The sequence below is a fragment of the Paecilomyces variotii genome (assembly GCF_004022145.1).
Source record: "Paecilomyces variotii strain CBS 101075 chromosome Unknown C8Q69scaffold_5, whole genome shotgun sequence".
Classification (NCBI taxonomy): Eukaryota; Fungi; Ascomycota; class Eurotiomycetes; order Eurotiales; family Thermoascaceae; genus Paecilomyces; species Paecilomyces variotii.
In genome coordinates this window covers 1,397,115-1,411,487 of record NW_021167144.1, presented here as the reverse complement: position 1 = coordinate 1,411,487, position 14,373 = coordinate 1,397,115, and the positions used below count along the sequence as shown (strand labels likewise).

General features: G+C 49.2%; 6 protein-coding genes across 6 annotated transcripts; 2 read left to right on the top strand and 4 right to left on the bottom strand.

Annotated features, from left to right (window-relative positions):
• Window positions 1-31: 31 nt before the first annotated feature.
• C8Q69DRAFT_267568 (hypothetical protein) lies at window positions 32-1,017 on the bottom strand. Its single transcript, XM_028626760.1, has 3 exons — window positions 743-1,017; window positions 382-657; window positions 32-289 (listed from the first exon to the last, which is right to left on the bottom strand). The coding sequence occupies exons 1-3, from the start codon at window positions 856-858 to the stop codon at window positions 199-201; spliced, it is 483 nt and encodes a 160-aa protein (XP_028485451.1). The 5' UTR covers window positions 859-1,017; the 3' UTR covers window positions 32-198.
• Window positions 743-2,620, top strand: C8Q69DRAFT_467529 (spermidine synthase). Its single transcript, XM_028630635.1, has 4 exons — window positions 743-1,182; window positions 1,365-1,545; window positions 1,680-2,065; window positions 2,266-2,620. Exons 1-4 carry the CDS (start codon window positions 945-947, stop codon window positions 2,544-2,546), a joined length of 1,086 nt encoding a protein of 361 aa, XP_028485450.1. The 5' UTR covers window positions 743-944; the 3' UTR covers window positions 2,547-2,620.
• Window positions 2,621-3,071: 451 nt separating this feature from the next.
• Window positions 3,072-6,452, bottom strand: C8Q69DRAFT_467525 (transketolase TktA). The gene is made up of 7 exons (XM_028630634.1): window positions 6,084-6,452; window positions 5,910-5,975; window positions 5,512-5,654; window positions 5,269-5,353; window positions 4,915-5,209; window positions 3,494-4,857; window positions 3,072-3,419 (listed from the first exon to the last, which is right to left on the bottom strand). The coding sequence occupies exons 2-7, from the start codon at window positions 5,961-5,963 to the stop codon at window positions 3,306-3,308; spliced, it is 2,055 nt and encodes a 684-aa protein (XP_028485449.1). The 5' UTR covers window positions 5,964-5,975; window positions 6,084-6,452; the 3' UTR covers window positions 3,072-3,305.
• Window positions 6,453-9,827: 3,375 nt separating this feature from the next.
• C8Q69DRAFT_467511 (hypothetical protein) lies at window positions 9,828-11,388 on the top strand. The gene has a single exon (XM_028630633.1). It carries the CDS (start codon window positions 10,294-10,296, stop codon window positions 11,161-11,163), a length of 870 nt encoding a protein of 289 aa, XP_028485448.1. The 5' UTR covers window positions 9,828-10,293; the 3' UTR covers window positions 11,164-11,388.
• A 19-nt stretch (window positions 11,389-11,407) lies between these two features.
• Window positions 11,408-12,984, bottom strand: C8Q69DRAFT_467509 (hypothetical protein). The gene is made up of 2 exons (XM_028630632.1): window positions 12,471-12,984; window positions 11,408-12,403 (listed from the first exon to the last, which is right to left on the bottom strand). The coding sequence occupies exons 1-2, from the start codon at window positions 12,516-12,518 to the stop codon at window positions 11,699-11,701; spliced, it is 753 nt and encodes a 250-aa protein (XP_028485447.1). The 5' UTR covers window positions 12,519-12,984; the 3' UTR covers window positions 11,408-11,698.
• A 463-nt stretch (window positions 12,985-13,447) lies between these two features.
• Window positions 13,448-13,938, bottom strand: C8Q69DRAFT_444691 (hypothetical protein; the record flags this gene model as incomplete). Its single annotated transcript, XM_028629016.1, has 2 exons — window positions 13,448-13,762; window positions 13,825-13,938. 2 exons carry the CDS (start codon window positions 13,936-13,938, stop codon window positions 13,448-13,450), a joined length of 429 nt encoding a protein of 142 aa, XP_028485446.1.
• Between the last annotated feature and the right edge of the window lie 435 nt (window positions 13,939-14,373).

The window sequence follows — 14,373 nt, the reverse complement described above, 5'->3', positions numbered from 1 at the left end:
TTCCGTTTTGGGAAGTCCTTTCGTGGTCGCGCTGTACAGTACTAGAAGGCAATCCGAAACCAATCCTCACAGTTTTCCTTTGTTAAGTCTGGAGTCATAGATGCTGGAGATAGCTGTCTGTAAAACTACCTTGTTGACACCGCAGTCAGTTCCGGTTCAGAAACTTGGCAAAGAGCCCCGTGTACGAGCTTCACGCAACTACCCAATCGTAGGTATATTGATGAGTTGCATTACAGGAAGCCTTCTCCTACGAGGGATCAGGGGACTTGATTTTCGTCTATCTTCCATCCTGCGGTCCTATCAGTATTTAACGTCTGTCGTAGTTATATGTGTGGGTCCAGCAAGATACTGAGAAACAGAGACAAAGAACCGGTCTCGTACTTGTCGACTAACAGGCTCATCTGAAATCCTTTACTATCGAAAAGTCTCTGAGCACCCGTTATCAATGACGAGAATGGCCGCGATTGAAGTGCACTGATAATCTTGCCAAATTCGGTGCGGATGCCCAACCGCCTCGAAAGTCGTTTTAAAACTGCTGCAGAACGTGCCATGGATCCAAACATCGGAGTCAAGATTGGGTTCGGAGCGGTTGAGACTGTTTCAGCACCTTGGTTCCGACGGCTTCTACCAGAACCTTTTCTTTGTGTTGTTTTACTACTGTAGCGACTTGGTCAGCAGCAGGAAGGGTATCACCAGCGCATCAAAGCAGTGCTTCTGGCATGTCGTGCAGGGCATTAATCACCATGTCCCTGTCCAGCAGACCTGGATGAATGAATGCCCACCAGGAGGGAATATCCGAAACATCCCAGTCAACTCGCAGTGAATTGGCAGCAAAACGAAGGCAGCCAAATAATGCATGGATTGATTGAAGTCGGCGGGGTTGAGTTTCGGCCCAGAAGCGACGGTGCCGCCTTCTCTGCCTGAAAATCCCCACTGGCCGCTGGATGTGCGGAGGGGTAAATCCAAAAGAGCCCAGAGGTGGGAAAAAAAAAAAAAGAGAGAGAAAAATCTCGAAAAATTTCATGCTAGGCCGTCTATCTTTGTCGCCAACTTCTTATACCCTTCGATCGTCTGTCTTCTCTCCGTATCTGCGGTCTCGTGCTTCATCTCTCTTCTTGCAATCCCGTTCTTTTCGATCAATTCTCCCCACAATGAGCGAACTCACCCACCCCACCATCAAAGGTAAAGCAGATGGATTCCCCGGAGCGTGTCTTGTTGAACTGCCGTAACCGCTCGTGTCTCCGCTTGATAGGGGAGGCCGGGTGATGCGGTTTGTATCTTGACATCCCCCAGCGTCAATTGACGTGGAGATAGACGATCTATACTGAAATCTATACTGACCCGTTCTTCCTTTGGTTTCATAGATGGCTGGTTCTCCGAGACCTCTGACATGTGGCCCGGCCAGGCCATGACCCTCAAGGTCAACCAGATCCTCCACCACGAGAAGTCCCAGTACCAGGATGTTCTGGTCTTCGAGAGCAGCGACTACGGCACCGTCCTGGTCCTGGACAACGTCATCCAGTGCACTGAGCGTGATGAGTTCTCGTATGTCTTCTCTTCTTCTTCTTCTTCTTCTTCTTCTTCGGATTGCTTAATTGAGACTTCGTGATGGATCTAAATTGTCACTGGAGACAAACTGGATGTGTCATATGACTGACAGCAGTTGACACTGAAAACAGCTACCAGGAGATGATCACTCACCTGGCCATGAACTCCCACCCCAACCCCAAGAAGGTCCTCGTCATCGGTGGTGGTGACGGTGGTGTTCTCCGTGAGGTTGTCAAGCACGACACCGTCGAGGAGGCCGTTCTCTGCGACATTGACGAGGCCGTCATCCGTGTCTCCAAGAAGTACCTGCCCGGCATGAGCATTGGCTTCCAGCACCCCAACGTCAAGGTCCACGTCGGCGACGGCTTCAAGTTCCTCGCGGACAAGAAGAACGAGTTCGATGTCATCATCACCGACAGCTCTGACCCTGAGGGTCCCGCCGAGAGCCTGTTCCAGAAGCCCTACTTCGAGCTCCTGCGCGACGCCCTCCGTGAAGGAGGTGTCATCACCACGCAAGGTTGTTCGTGGCCTTTCCTTTGTCTGCTTGCACCAATATTGCTGTCTCTCATCTTCATGTTCCCCTTAAAGTCACCATTGAACCACAATGTCCAACTCCTCCTCAAACTCCTCCTCCCCTTTAACAAAAAAAGAAAAAGATGAAAAAAAAAGAGTCCCGACTATAAACACCAGCTAACATATTCTTCTTCTCCATCACAGCTGAGAACCAATGGCTCCACCTCTCCCTGATCAGCAACCTCCGCAAGGCCTGCAAGGAGGTCTTCCCCGTCGCTGAGTACGCCTACACCACCATCCCCACTTACCCCTCCGGCCAGATCGGCTTCATGGTCTGCAGCAAGGACCCCAACCTCAACGTCAAGGAGCCCCTCCGCAAGTGGTCCCGTGAGGAGGAGGAGCGTCTATGCCGCTACTACAACCAGGACATCCACCGTGCCTCGTTCATCCTGCCCAACTTTGCCCGCAAGGCTCTGAACAACTAAAAAATTCCCTGGACTTTGCTTTTCAAATCAAATTGAAAAAAAAAAAAAAAAAAAAAAAAAAAAAAATACAAAAAGCAATAACGAAAACGTCCAAAAGCCGATTCAAGAACGCCGTCCCCCACCCCCTGAATATAAAATTAGGACCAGAGGCACCCTTTGAAAGAAAGAAGACATGATCATTAAATTATGCATGTACTTAGGATGGGCTTGGGATTTGATTTGATTCCATTCGACTGATGATCACGACCTCTTCTTCGATGATAAAATAAAAAAAGGCGAAGATGGGATTAGCAAAGGTCGCTTGATGAAATATTGCTGCAACCCTTCATGTCTCTACAGAAATAGTAGAAAAAGTCGCTTTCCAAATTGGGATGCACTTTGCTTCCATAGTCGTCAGAGTAAAAGACTCTCATGAGCCTTTTTAAATGAAACCTCTTATTATTTGCTTACTGATTCTCACTCTGTTGTGCTATGATAATAACCTACTAGTTCCTGAATGGCAAAAAAATTACAATAAGTGAAGGGATTTGGCGTGACAAACATATACTTTATTTTAACAGCCCTTTGTTCTAATCTCTAATATAGATACTTCGGGGCCAATTATTTCGGCGTAAAGAAGTGGCGCAAATAAAACGCTGAAGAAAGGTCGTAGATCCCTAAAACCCCGGGAGGTACCCATTTTCTGATATCGAATACATCCCGGAAACCATCATCATAACTTTGGTCATCAACGAAGAGCAAACACCTGCAATGAGGTGCTTACAGAATCTGCTGGAAAGCACGGTTGATCGGGGAGCGGACCTTGTGGCCCTTGTAGAAGTCAATCGTGGCAATGGCACGCTTGCTGATGCCCTCCGGAGTGAACTCGAATTTCTAGACGATGAGTTAGCAACTAGTCTCCAAAAAAGGTATATCTGCTGACTGCGACTACTGGGGATGTGGCTTACCTTGTAGACCTCCTTGTAGGGACCAGAGGCACCGAAGCGGTTGAGACCGAACTGCTCGTGAGAGTAGCGCTCCCAGCCCATGGTGCTGAGTGCCTCGACGGACAGGATGGGGACACCGTCGGGGAGGACGGAGAGTCTGTACTCCTTGCTCTGGGCATCGAAGACCTCGAAGCAGGGAACGGAGACAACGGCGGCATCGATGTTGTGCTTCTCCTTGAGGTAGGTGGCAGCCTCGATACAGATGCTGACCTCGGAACCAGTGGAGATGAGGATGACGCTGGGGTTGGCAGTGGGAAGAACAGTGTAGCCACCCTTCAGAGCATTCTCAATGGTAGAGTTCTCCAGCTGGGGCAGGTTCTGGCGAGTGAGGGCCAGAACGCTAGGGGTGTGCTGGGCGGTCAGGGCAGAGTAGTAGGCAGCGCTGGTCTCGTTGCCGTCAGCAGGGCGCCAGACCATGAGGTTGGGCATGGCACGGAAGTGAGCCAGAGTCTCAATGGGCTGGTGAGTAGGACCGTCCTCACCCAGACCGATGGAGTCGTGGGTGGCCACGTGGATGACACGGACGCGAGAGAGCGCCGACAGACGAAGGGCACCAGCAGCGTAGGAGACGAAGTTCAGGAAAGTACCACCGGCGGGGATGATGGTGCCATAGGCCGCGAGACCGTTCATGATAGCAGCCATTCCGTGCTCACGCACACCATAGCGCAGGTAGCGACCAGACCAGTCACCAATACCGAGGTCAGGGGGCTGGAAGTCAACGGCGTTCTTCCAGCGGGTGTTGTTGGAGCCAGTCAGATCAGCAGATCCGGAGAGCAGCTCAGGGATAGCACCGTGGACCTTCTCGAGGACAGCCTCAGACAGCTTACGGGAAGCGACAGCAGGGTCAGAAGGCTTGTAGGTAGGGAGGTTCTTCTCCCAGCCCTCAGGCAGCTTGCCAGTCAGACGGCGAGTGAGATCCTCGTACTCGGCCTTGTACTCAGTGCCATACTTCTGGAGGAGCTGGTTCCATTCCTGCTCCTTGGCGGCACCCTCGGCGGCGTGCTTGTGGTAGAGGTCGTACACTTCCTGGGGGACGACGAAGGTCTTCTCAGGGTCGAAACCGAAGAGCTTCTTGACGTGCTGGACGTCGTCAGGCTTCAGAGGGTTTCCGTGAACACCACCGGTACCCTGGAGCTTGGAACCGAAACCAATGGTCGTGGTCAGCTTGATGACGGAGGGCTTGTCCTTGACCTCCTTGCACCTCCTGATGGCGGCCTCGATACCCTCAAGGTCGTGGTCACCGTCCTTGACCCACTCGGTGTGCCAGCCGTAGGCCTCGAAACGCTTCAGGACATCCTCAGTGAAAGCGCACTTGGTGTCACCGTCTATTTATCGAGGTCAGTTTCTGCCAAGCGGTCCCGGGGGAAACGGAGCTCCCTTACCAATGGAGATGTGGTTGTCATCGTAGATAGCAATCAGGTTGTTGAGCTTCAAGTGACCAGCAGTACTGGCGGCCTCGCTGGCAATACCCTCCATAGCACAGCCATCACCGAAGAAGACATAGGTGTAGTTGTTGACCAGGTCGTATCCGGGCTTGTTGAAAATGGCTGCGGTGTGCTTCTGAGCAATGGCCAGACCGACAGCGTTGGCGAAACCCTGACCAAGGGGACCAGTGGTGACCTCGATACCAGGGGTGTCGTGAGACTCGGGGTGACCGGGGGTGATGCTGTCAATTTGCTACGAGAAACAGATCAGTCTCGTATCAATGAAACGATCTGAATAAATGGTAACCGTACTCTAAAGTTCTTCAGGTCGTCCATAGAGACCTTGTAGCCGAACATGTGCAGCAGGGCATACTGCAGCATACAACCGTGGCCGTTCCTGAGAGGAAGAAAGAGTGTCAGCCATGGTCTCTTCTCAATTTGAGCGGGCCCTTCGGGATCTTTGATGGCTCTTGAACCATGCTACCGCAACCAAGTGTCCATTGGAATGGCCACACTTTGATCCCAGAGTAGGTTGAGAAAACAGGATCTACTTACGAGAGAACGAAACGATCCCGGTTGAGCCACTTGGGGTTCTGGGGGTTGAAGGTCATGAACTTGTTGAAGAGGACGTGGGCCACCGGCGCCATGCCCATAGGGGCACCGGGGTGACCGGAGTTGGCCTTGAAGGTGGCATCGACCTGAAAAAGCGAGCTCAATCAGTATGAAAGAATCTTTCCAGCGGTGTTCAAAACATCCTAGAACGAGCGATGGGTTATATAGAGCTGGCATAGAGCCGTCCAGAGCTGCACCCGCAACAATAGACAAGCTACCCTGCGGACGACTCCGCCAGCACAGCAACTCGCGCAGCTCCCGTCGAGGTCCGAAGAAAGCCGTTCTGACTGCCCTCCCCCTCTCACAAGCACCAAGAGGAAATAGAAAAAGGCAAGACTTACCGCAAGAGTACGGATCGTGTTGATGGCCAATTGATCAAGATCGGTGTAACCCATGATTGCAGGCTTCTGACGTCGACAGCGTTAGGACGAAGCAAGCAACAACAGGAGGGAAGTTTTTCAACAGGAAGAGTTGTTACAGCAAGCGTGGAGGAAAGGTTGGGGAGGGGGACCAACTTTATTTAACGGCGGCGCGGAAGAACGTTGGTCGAGGTTCCTCTTTCGCTTGGCTTGGCTTTTTTTCACACTAGTAATTCTAGGATATGAAGAATGAATAAGCCAATTCAATTTTTTTTTCTTAACCCCTTCTTCTTCTGATCAGTTGCGAGGGAAAGATGAGGGGAGTTCTCTGCTGCTGCTGCTGTGGTGGGCGGGAATGATTAGGTGGGGCAATTCCCGGTGAGGACGGTCGATGATGTCTTCGTGGTGGGGGGAATTCGACGAGAGAGCTGTAACCTCCGGAGGACAGTCCTGCGTTCCTTAATAATAATAATAAAGAGACTCGACTCTAGAACTTCTAGTTATCTTTCAGCTAGTAGTAGTTAGTCAGTAAGTTATGTATATATTTATTAATAATTCTTGCAGACCGGATAATAATTGCTATTATTCTAGAGTGATTGCTGCTGTTGAGTGCTGTGCTGGCCCATTCGGATGACAATGTCCCCCTTCTGCCGTATTGGTACTCTACTCTATGGTACTTACGGGGAGATGCCTGCATGGACGAGAATCTGCGACGTTCTCTGCCCCAGAATGAGCATTGCTTGCGTCTGGAATCAATTCGAATTGCCTCCCCATCCCGCGCCAACCAGAGTGCGAGCCTTCCTCATTCAAGCTCCCAGGACATGAAGTACCATATACGGAGTAGCCAGCTACCTACTTAGCTGCTTGCTTTCAATGCTCAGTAAGAGCAGAGTACTAAATAATAATATTAACATTATCAACTCCGTATCCACCCAGCAGCAAGCATGCAGCCCAGACGCAATAATTGGGAGATGATATGTATTGAAAGCCGGCAAAGGTCGGTCAAGCTGCAGTCGGTTATCGAATCGACCAGCTCGTGGCTAAACAGTTCGACGGGGATCGTAATGATGACATGAAAGATGGATACATAACTACTACTAAGTTAAGCAGCCCGGAGAAAGCCTGACAAAGCACCACCAGAGGCCCTGGTTGGCCCCGGACTACCCTGCTCCGCCGGCCTTTTCCATCCACTCCACCCCGACTGCTGGCTTTGCCCCTCGCTAATATTAATGACTGATGAAGGCTAAATACCAACGGCAGATAGGATAAAAAGGGATCTATTCTATTATTCTAGCAGTATCGTACGACGAGATCGTCGCACAGAGAAGATCACAAGGGGATCATGATCGATCTAGCAATTAGAAATCTAGCTCAGAGAGGTATTTCGAGTAATTCACTAGAACAACAGCAGAATACCATGAAGCCTGTGCTCGGTTTACCTAAACAAGCTTATCCGATCGAGTCATGTGGCCTTGTCCGCGCGGGCCGTACTCTCAACTATTTGCCCCGTGTCGGAGGAGGAGGATGGTTATGGACACCAAATGAGCACCATAGATACCATGGTCTTTCATTCAAATCCAACGGAACAAACGCATTGAATTCCACTGGACAAGGTCGTGAAATTATTTTAGCATCCTCTTGGTGAGGTGCCTCTTAACAACCAGTTAGAAATCGATCTCGAGCTCCTCCAATCGGCCATAGAATCATCACATAACTACCACATGTAGTCCGTCTGGTGCTTTGTGACTTTATCACGTAACACTGTTCACCATTTTGCGGAAACTGATCGCGAATCGATTGAGAGAGGCTTTCAAGACGATTTAGAAGATCATCATCAACCTTGGTGTGTTCGAACGCCTGCAAGTCAGGATGTAAATGTTCGCAGCCTTTGACTCCAGAACATTGCCATCGATAACGATTACACCATCCAAGTTGAATAATGCATCGGTTCTTCTTAACTGGGTATTTGAGGCCCTTGTTATATCGAACCTAGGTACGTAACAGCTGGTTAATAACTGAATTTAATGAACAATCTTGAATTATTCTTCAATCTGTTTCTCTGTTTTCCCCCAGGTAGATACAATGTATGCATATCCAACAGCATCGCTAGTTGGATATTCAGGTAATGTAGCGGCACGATCTATCTTACGTGCGAATACTGTCTTCCTCCCCCCATCATTCAACGGAGTTAGACCACTCTATCGAAGTTTCAATCGGTTAGTATCTAATTACCAAGGAGCTGCCAAACAATCGAAGGTACCAGGTGTGAGGTCTTGTTGTTCTCAGGAACAGTAGTTGATCCAGCCCCCGAGCCCGAGTCTTGGTGGGTCGCACCGTTGGACGATTGCATTGTAGAAACCCGAATTAGTTAGAAACCGATTCTTAACTGATTAATAAGTCACTAATAAGAAAACAATTAAAATAGAATTAGAAGGTCCTAACTACTAGCAGGTACTGTTATCAACACTAGGTATAGAGTCGAATGAGTACTGATTTATTGTACGCTTACCCGAATAGGTTTAGCGTTTATACTGACCTACCAGAAGGTCGGGTAAGAAGATCGCTTTAGCAGTCGTTCTAATTCTCTAACTGCTTAATATCTAGAGCACTATCGCTGTCTGAAATAGATCTGTTCAACCAGCTAGGCCACTATACGAGGATAACCGATCTTGTGGGAAGGTAAGAAACGCAGCTCCCAACGATACAAGTCAGGGACTCGAAGCGGTCAGGCCGGAACAGGAGTTAGTCCGGCGCTCGATCTCATGCTAGGCTTAGCCGATCACAACTGCAATAGAGGATTAATACGGAGGAGTTTAAGGAATTTGAACGCCAACGGAGTTGAATTGAGTGATTGCGAATGTTCTAGCAGAAAAAGCGATGAGGAGTGTTTCTCACTGAAGCTCACTCTGGGGTAGAAAGTAGACACTCGGACGTTAGGCCCATACAGTACTAGTATCCATCGCAAGAACCACTTTAAGGTCAACAGGCTCGAGTAGATCATCCCCATAGAGCTTGGTTCAAAGAGCTAAATAACTATTGAAGTCGGCATAAACCATCTCCATCTCATCAGAAATTCACTAACACCCAATTCGACATCCCTTGCGTGACTCCGTCCAGAAGCCCCTTCACAGCCCTAGCTCCTCCCGCGTGGGGGACAAAACAGAGCGGCTGAGCCGATCCTAAGAATTGAGGCTCAAGGCAACTAATTAACTACCGCGCTTAGACATTAATTTTTTTCGAGCCTCACACAAGATCAGGAGATCAATTACCAATCTAAGTTAAAGTACCAGTGGCTGAGAATTATTTAGGTGCTTCATGATCGGACGGCAGGGACTTAGTTAAGTGGTCCCGCTATAAATGGAACATGACCTGTAACTATCCGTGGTCTCGGTGTAACAATAAAAACTTAGCATGATCCTTCGAGGCTTCTTTGTGCTGGCACAATGAGCTAACTGACTAAGTTAGTTAAGTTAGTTTGATCCCACGGGGAGGGCTGAGTTATTTATTTGAACAAATCGACGGATTTGATGGATGGTGCGCGCAGGAAAGCCGTACCTCGGTCAAATTTGCTCCAGCAAGACAGCCAAGCTGAAGTTATCCAGGAAATCAGACGAGGACGGTAAATAATAATAGCTCATTAGTACACAACAAAGTCCCAGAGCAGTCAACAATAGGTAATAATTAAATTGTGCAACTTGAGACTTGATCCCCATCCAACGTACCTCCTAGCCGGATTTAGATAGATAGTCCTGTCGCTCTAAAAAGCTTGACTGCCCGAGCCGACTGATCCTGTCCAATCAGCGACCCGGTCGGCCAGAGTAGTCAATCCAGCGCATTTCTCAGCTCAGATTATTTACTCTTCCTTTCGGCCCCCCCGCCCCTTAATGATCCCCTGTTGCCTGAAAGCGTTAGAAATAATTGCACCGTAGACGTTTTTTAGATCGCGGCGGTGCTGCAGCCTCGCTGTTTGCGCTAAAAAAGAAGAGAGAGAGAGAAAAAAAAGTCGTTCCAATGCGCCCATACTTAGTCCCTGCTTAGCCGGACCGGCTAGGTTAGGCGGGCGTCATGATGTCTTCATACATATAAAGAAGGACCTTTGTCCTCGGATGTGCTTCCGACTCTTCATGGCGGATTACCCTTTTTTCCCCTTCTTCTTTGCCTTTTTCCTTCCTTACGGGACATCGCTATATGATAGCAGCAACAGGTCCTACATATTCTCTATAATCTACCTATCTTCCCATCCAACCTACCTACCTACAGGGTAGCACGGATACTTCAGCCCTACATACCATACCATACCATAGCATACACCACCCCCCAAAGTCCCCTATTGCCATTCGCATTATAAGGCCTCAAAACATTCAAGATGAAGTCCTTGCTGATTCTTCCACTTTCGTTATTTTCCATACTACATACTTCCAACGCAATCCCTCTCCCAGATAGCTTGCGGCCCGATACCCTCACGTTGAAACACGACCAGTCTCACGGGAAAGAAGAGGGTCATCATTTCATGTTCCTCGCAAAAGAAGAATATACGGGAAGACATCAGACAACAACGCCATCTACTACTCCTACTACTACTATTATCTCCACAGCGCGCGATCCCGATCCCGCCAACGCAAGATTAACCGATCTGGAAGAAACTGAAACTGAAACGAAACCACAAGCATCAAACTCGCCAGAATCTCTGAATAATCACCGCCAGATCGAAAACATCATCACCCCTTCTAATGAACCGGAACAATCCGCGCAGGATAATAATAATAATAACAGATCCTTGAAACCCTCCTGTCCCGCACACGCGGGGATTCTGAGAACGGTATCTCGAGTCTTACACGGATTTTCCGTCCCGTCATTCTCTCCTTCTTCTCTTTCCAAGGATAATTCCGAAAAGGAAAGCAATACCACTGCGCCTCACACGGCCGCATCTAGCGCAGTCCCTCATCATGATTCCAAAGCTGCTCTTGAACCATGGATGATCGTCCTGGGAATGATATGGCTAGTACCCATTACCGTCGTACTAGTCGAAATGCTAGAATACGCGTGGATGTGGTATCGGGGAGACGCGAATATTTTGGATTCCATCGAATCCGGACACAAAAGTCGGCTTTGGATGTCGGCCGATAAGATGGCAAGGGGAGAGAAGGGTATGAAGATCGAGGGAGGTTATATGATTCAGCATTATTATGACGATGATGATTCTTCGGATGACGGGTTTGATGATCTTGTACCGTAAAGATTTTTATTTCCATATGAAATAGAAAAGTTGCTGGTTCGTTTTCTAATACGTCCACATGTATCTGCTTGTACCGTAAGGCATTGCAGAAATCGAAGGCACGTGCTAAGTAACTTCCAAGAGATGAGAGAGCGTTTTGACTCTCACATGATCGGTTACCTTTCTGGAAGACCCAAGTGACCATTTGTGATATTTGAATTGCGAAATCAGTCTACGTTATACTTACTAGGCTTGGTCAAGCTCATGCATAATTTCCATAATGGGATTTTAATTTATTTTTGATTATGCATTTCTATTGATACATCTGGTATGGATATAACGTACCAGCAATATATAGGAGCCATTGGCGATTTCTGTCCCGAAAATACCAGCAGGACAGGATGGAAAAACAAAATCAACAATTAAAATATGCCAAAGTATGTACCCCTGAATTGCCCAACTTCAACAAGATTCATCGCAGATTTGTGATTTTCTGAAACATGTAAATAATTGTGCGTATCCCTCATAATGTCATTATAGTTCTTGAGGAAGACGCTTAGATGCTCTCCTCATTGCGGAGAGCACCATAGGGCTGGGCGCTGCTGGGGTCCTCACGGCTACTCTGCTTGGTGTAGCCAGCATCAATGCCACTTTCCTTGTTGTAGCGTTCGAACTTGTTCTCAGCCAGACGGCCAGGGTCGTTCCTGCTACCAATGTCGGTGTTCCAGCTAGCGTTCTTCTTGTCGGTGAATCCACCCTCCTTCAGGTTCTGACCCTTGGGCTTGGTGTTGCCAGGGTTGTGGATAACGGGTTCAATGTACGACGGGGCAGGTCCGCCATAGTGAGAGCTTCTGACGCCGCTGCCGCTAGCCTCGGCAGGCTGGCGGCCCTTCTCAGAGGCAGGGTAACCCTCCTGTCCGATACCGAGATTCTTCTTAGCGCTGGTAGGGCCGCCGACGTAGCCGGTTTCAGGAACATGAGCTCCGGGGAAGCTGCCCTGGCCACCCAGGCTGTCAGGGTATCTCTCCTTGTTGTCGGGGTCTCTGGTGGCGGCATCACGGCTAGAAGAGAGCTGGCTGGCTCCAGAAGTGTTGGTGTTGTTCAGGGTCGAGCTGCTGCCGGAGACATCGAGAGGAGCGGCATCAGCGTTTCGCTGGAAAGCACCGCCCTGCTTCACAGATTCAGCAGCGAGAGAGTCATTGGCAATGGCACCAGGCTTCTCCTGGACGGGTCTGTTGTAGCGTTCAGGGTCAGAGGTGACCTAAAAGCCGTCAATATATGATTCTCCTAGACACACAATATAGGGGTTGCAAACGAATGAGACATACCTTGGTGCCGGTGGTAGTGTTTCCGATGGGAGTGCCCTGAAGATCCATTTTGTACGTAGTTCAAAGGGTACTGGTATCTCAGATCAAAAAAAGTCGTGATATCTTGTGGTAATGCTGTTGTTGAGTAGGAAGATATAGATATCTGTCCACTGTGGTATTTCTCTGTGAGTCTTGATGGTGGAAGAGGGCAATCTGGAGATATAAGTATATCTTATCCATGAGTAGAGAAAGGTAAGGAAGGTCTCCGAGAAGCAGTGTAGCTCTGGGGGCTGGGCTGTCCTGATGTCATCCTTACGGCAAAGAAGTACTCTAATACGAGAGACAGCCTGCAGCGAATGAGGGACGATACGTCAACAAGCGGGCCTTGAAGCGACTGAGAGCCTCTTGAGTGGCGAGTAGCAGAAAAGACAGAATGGACCGGTGGAGAGATGAGGTTGCTTCCTTTCTGCTGATGATGGGCACAGAGTTGAGCTATCTTGCTCTCATAACCGGCCATGATGTGAACTGCTGGAGATGTTTCTTGCCAGGCTTTGGCGGGATTGACGTCACCGCCCGTTTGTCTAGAATCGAAGCACGCGACAATCCGCCCTCCGCTCCGGTCCAGCTTTCTTGGCGTCGGGAAGTGGCATTTGGCCCACGTTATGCGTTCGAGACTTGCTCCAATTCAATTCAATTCACTGATTCTGAATCGAGGAGAGAAGATATGATATGTATGCAAGAGGCAAGGACTGGGATAACGACTAGTCCTCAGTTCTTAAGCTTTTGCAACATCCATAGTAGATAAGAGATCTAGATCATTTGCTACGGACTACTTTCTTAGGTACCTCCTACTTAAAGTGATATGAATGAAAAATATTCATTAAGTCGTCATTTATTTATGTTTCAATCCGACATTCCCCATGTCGGATGCTCCCTAATCATAATAGAACAGATGCAAAGTCAATCCACACAAGAATAATAGTTACACCATAGCCCGTTTATCGCGCCTGCGCGTCCTTGGGCAGGTCGTCCAGCTGGTCCTTCGCCTGTCGTCCAACGCCGCTTCCAGGCTGCGTCTCCTTCTTGAACTCCTCTCCATCCACACGAACACTGCTGCCTGCAGTAGCTGGGCCTCTCAGGGCGCTGTTGTTCTCTCCAGAGACGGGGGATTCGAACTGGCCGGAACCGGTACCAGTGACCTTGCCGTTGGCGGACTGCCAGTCACTGGCTGTGGGTGGCTGATCAGGAAGGGGAAGATTGGCCTTGCGTTCGTCGATCTCCTTCACCTTGTCGGTGTTCTTGTCGATCACAGACTAGGACTTGGTGAGCTGTTTTTGTTCGGGGTCCCTGTCTAGCTTGAGACGATTCGACATACCTTGAGTCCAGAAACATTGGAGTTGGCAGGAGTCTTGCCGTGGTGGTGCCCACCGAGCTTAGACTCAGGCTTGCGGATGTCTTCCTTGGTGACGTGGAAAGTAGTGTCCGTCATGATGGCGATTGTGTGTTATATGCGAGGGGGATGGTTTGGACAGTTGGTATAGAATGGAATAACAGATGTGTTCAGGTCTGCTTCTCGTTTGAGTTCTGACGAGACTATCGAACGTAGAGCAGAGGTTATTAAAGCCTCTTATACACCGTTTCACCGAGAACCAGCACTGTCGCCGTTTGGGTGGTGACGTTAATGGCGGTTGTGCTGGTATGACGACATTCGGTTCTCCGCCCTGGCAGTCTCCGCCCTCGCAAGCAAGCTGGACATTCTCTCTCCACCCGATGGAGTTACCTAGGCATTCGACACAACGGACTACGACGTCAGGTACCAGGAAATCTTGTCCAGTAGAGGCCAAGCTGGCATCAGTATCTTCCATCAGAATCTTTGCGCTATTTCTGTGCGGAAACGATCTAGGAACCGATCTGGGGAGCTATC

Bases quoted from the DNA above. Each gene is read 5' to 3' on its own strand.
- C8Q69DRAFT_467511 (XM_028630633.1), top strand. From the start codon at position 10,294: ATGAAGTCCTTGCTGATTCTTCCACTTTCGTTATTTTCCATACTACAT.
- C8Q69DRAFT_467529 (XM_028630635.1), top strand. From the start codon at position 945: ATGTGCGGAGGGGTAAATCCAAAAGAGCCCAGAGGTGGGAAAAAAAAA. The intron at 1,546-1,679 runs GTATGTCTTCTC...CACTGAAAACAG, and splicing joins ACTGAGCGTGATGAGTTCTC to CTACCAGGAGATGATCACTC. The intron at 2,066-2,265 runs GTTGTTCGTGGC...TCTCCATCACAG, and splicing joins AGGTGTCATCACCACGCAAG to CTGAGAACCAATGGCTCCAC.
- C8Q69DRAFT_267568 (XM_028626760.1), bottom strand. From the start codon at position 858: ATGCATTATTTGGCTGCCTTCGTTTTGCTGCCAATTCACTGCGAGTTG. The intron at 658-742 runs GTGATTAATGCC...AAGTCGCTACAG, and splicing joins GTCTGCTGGACAGGGACATG to TAGTAAAACAACACAAAGAA. The intron at 290-381 runs GTACGAGACCGG...ATAGGACCGCAG, and splicing joins ATGAGCCTGTTAGTCGACAA to GATGGAAGATAGACGAAAAT.
- C8Q69DRAFT_467525 (XM_028630634.1), bottom strand. From the start codon at position 5,963: ATGGGTTACACCGATCTTGATCAATTGGCCATCAACACGATCCGTACT. The intron at 5,354-5,511 runs GTAAGTAGATCC...TCTTCCTCTCAG, and splicing joins CGGGATCGTTTCGTTCTCTC to GAACGGCCACGGTTGTATGC. The intron at 3,420-3,493 runs GTAAGCCACATC...CTCATCGTCTAG, and splicing joins CCTACAAGGAGGTCTACAAG to AAATTCGAGTTCACTCCGGA.
- C8Q69DRAFT_467509 (XM_028630632.1), bottom strand. From the start codon at position 12,518: ATGGATCTTCAGGGCACTCCCATCGGAAACACTACCACCGGCACCAAG. The intron at 12,404-12,470 runs GTATGTCTCATT...GACGGCTTTTAG, and splicing joins ACACTACCACCGGCACCAAG to GTCACCTCTGACCCTGAACG.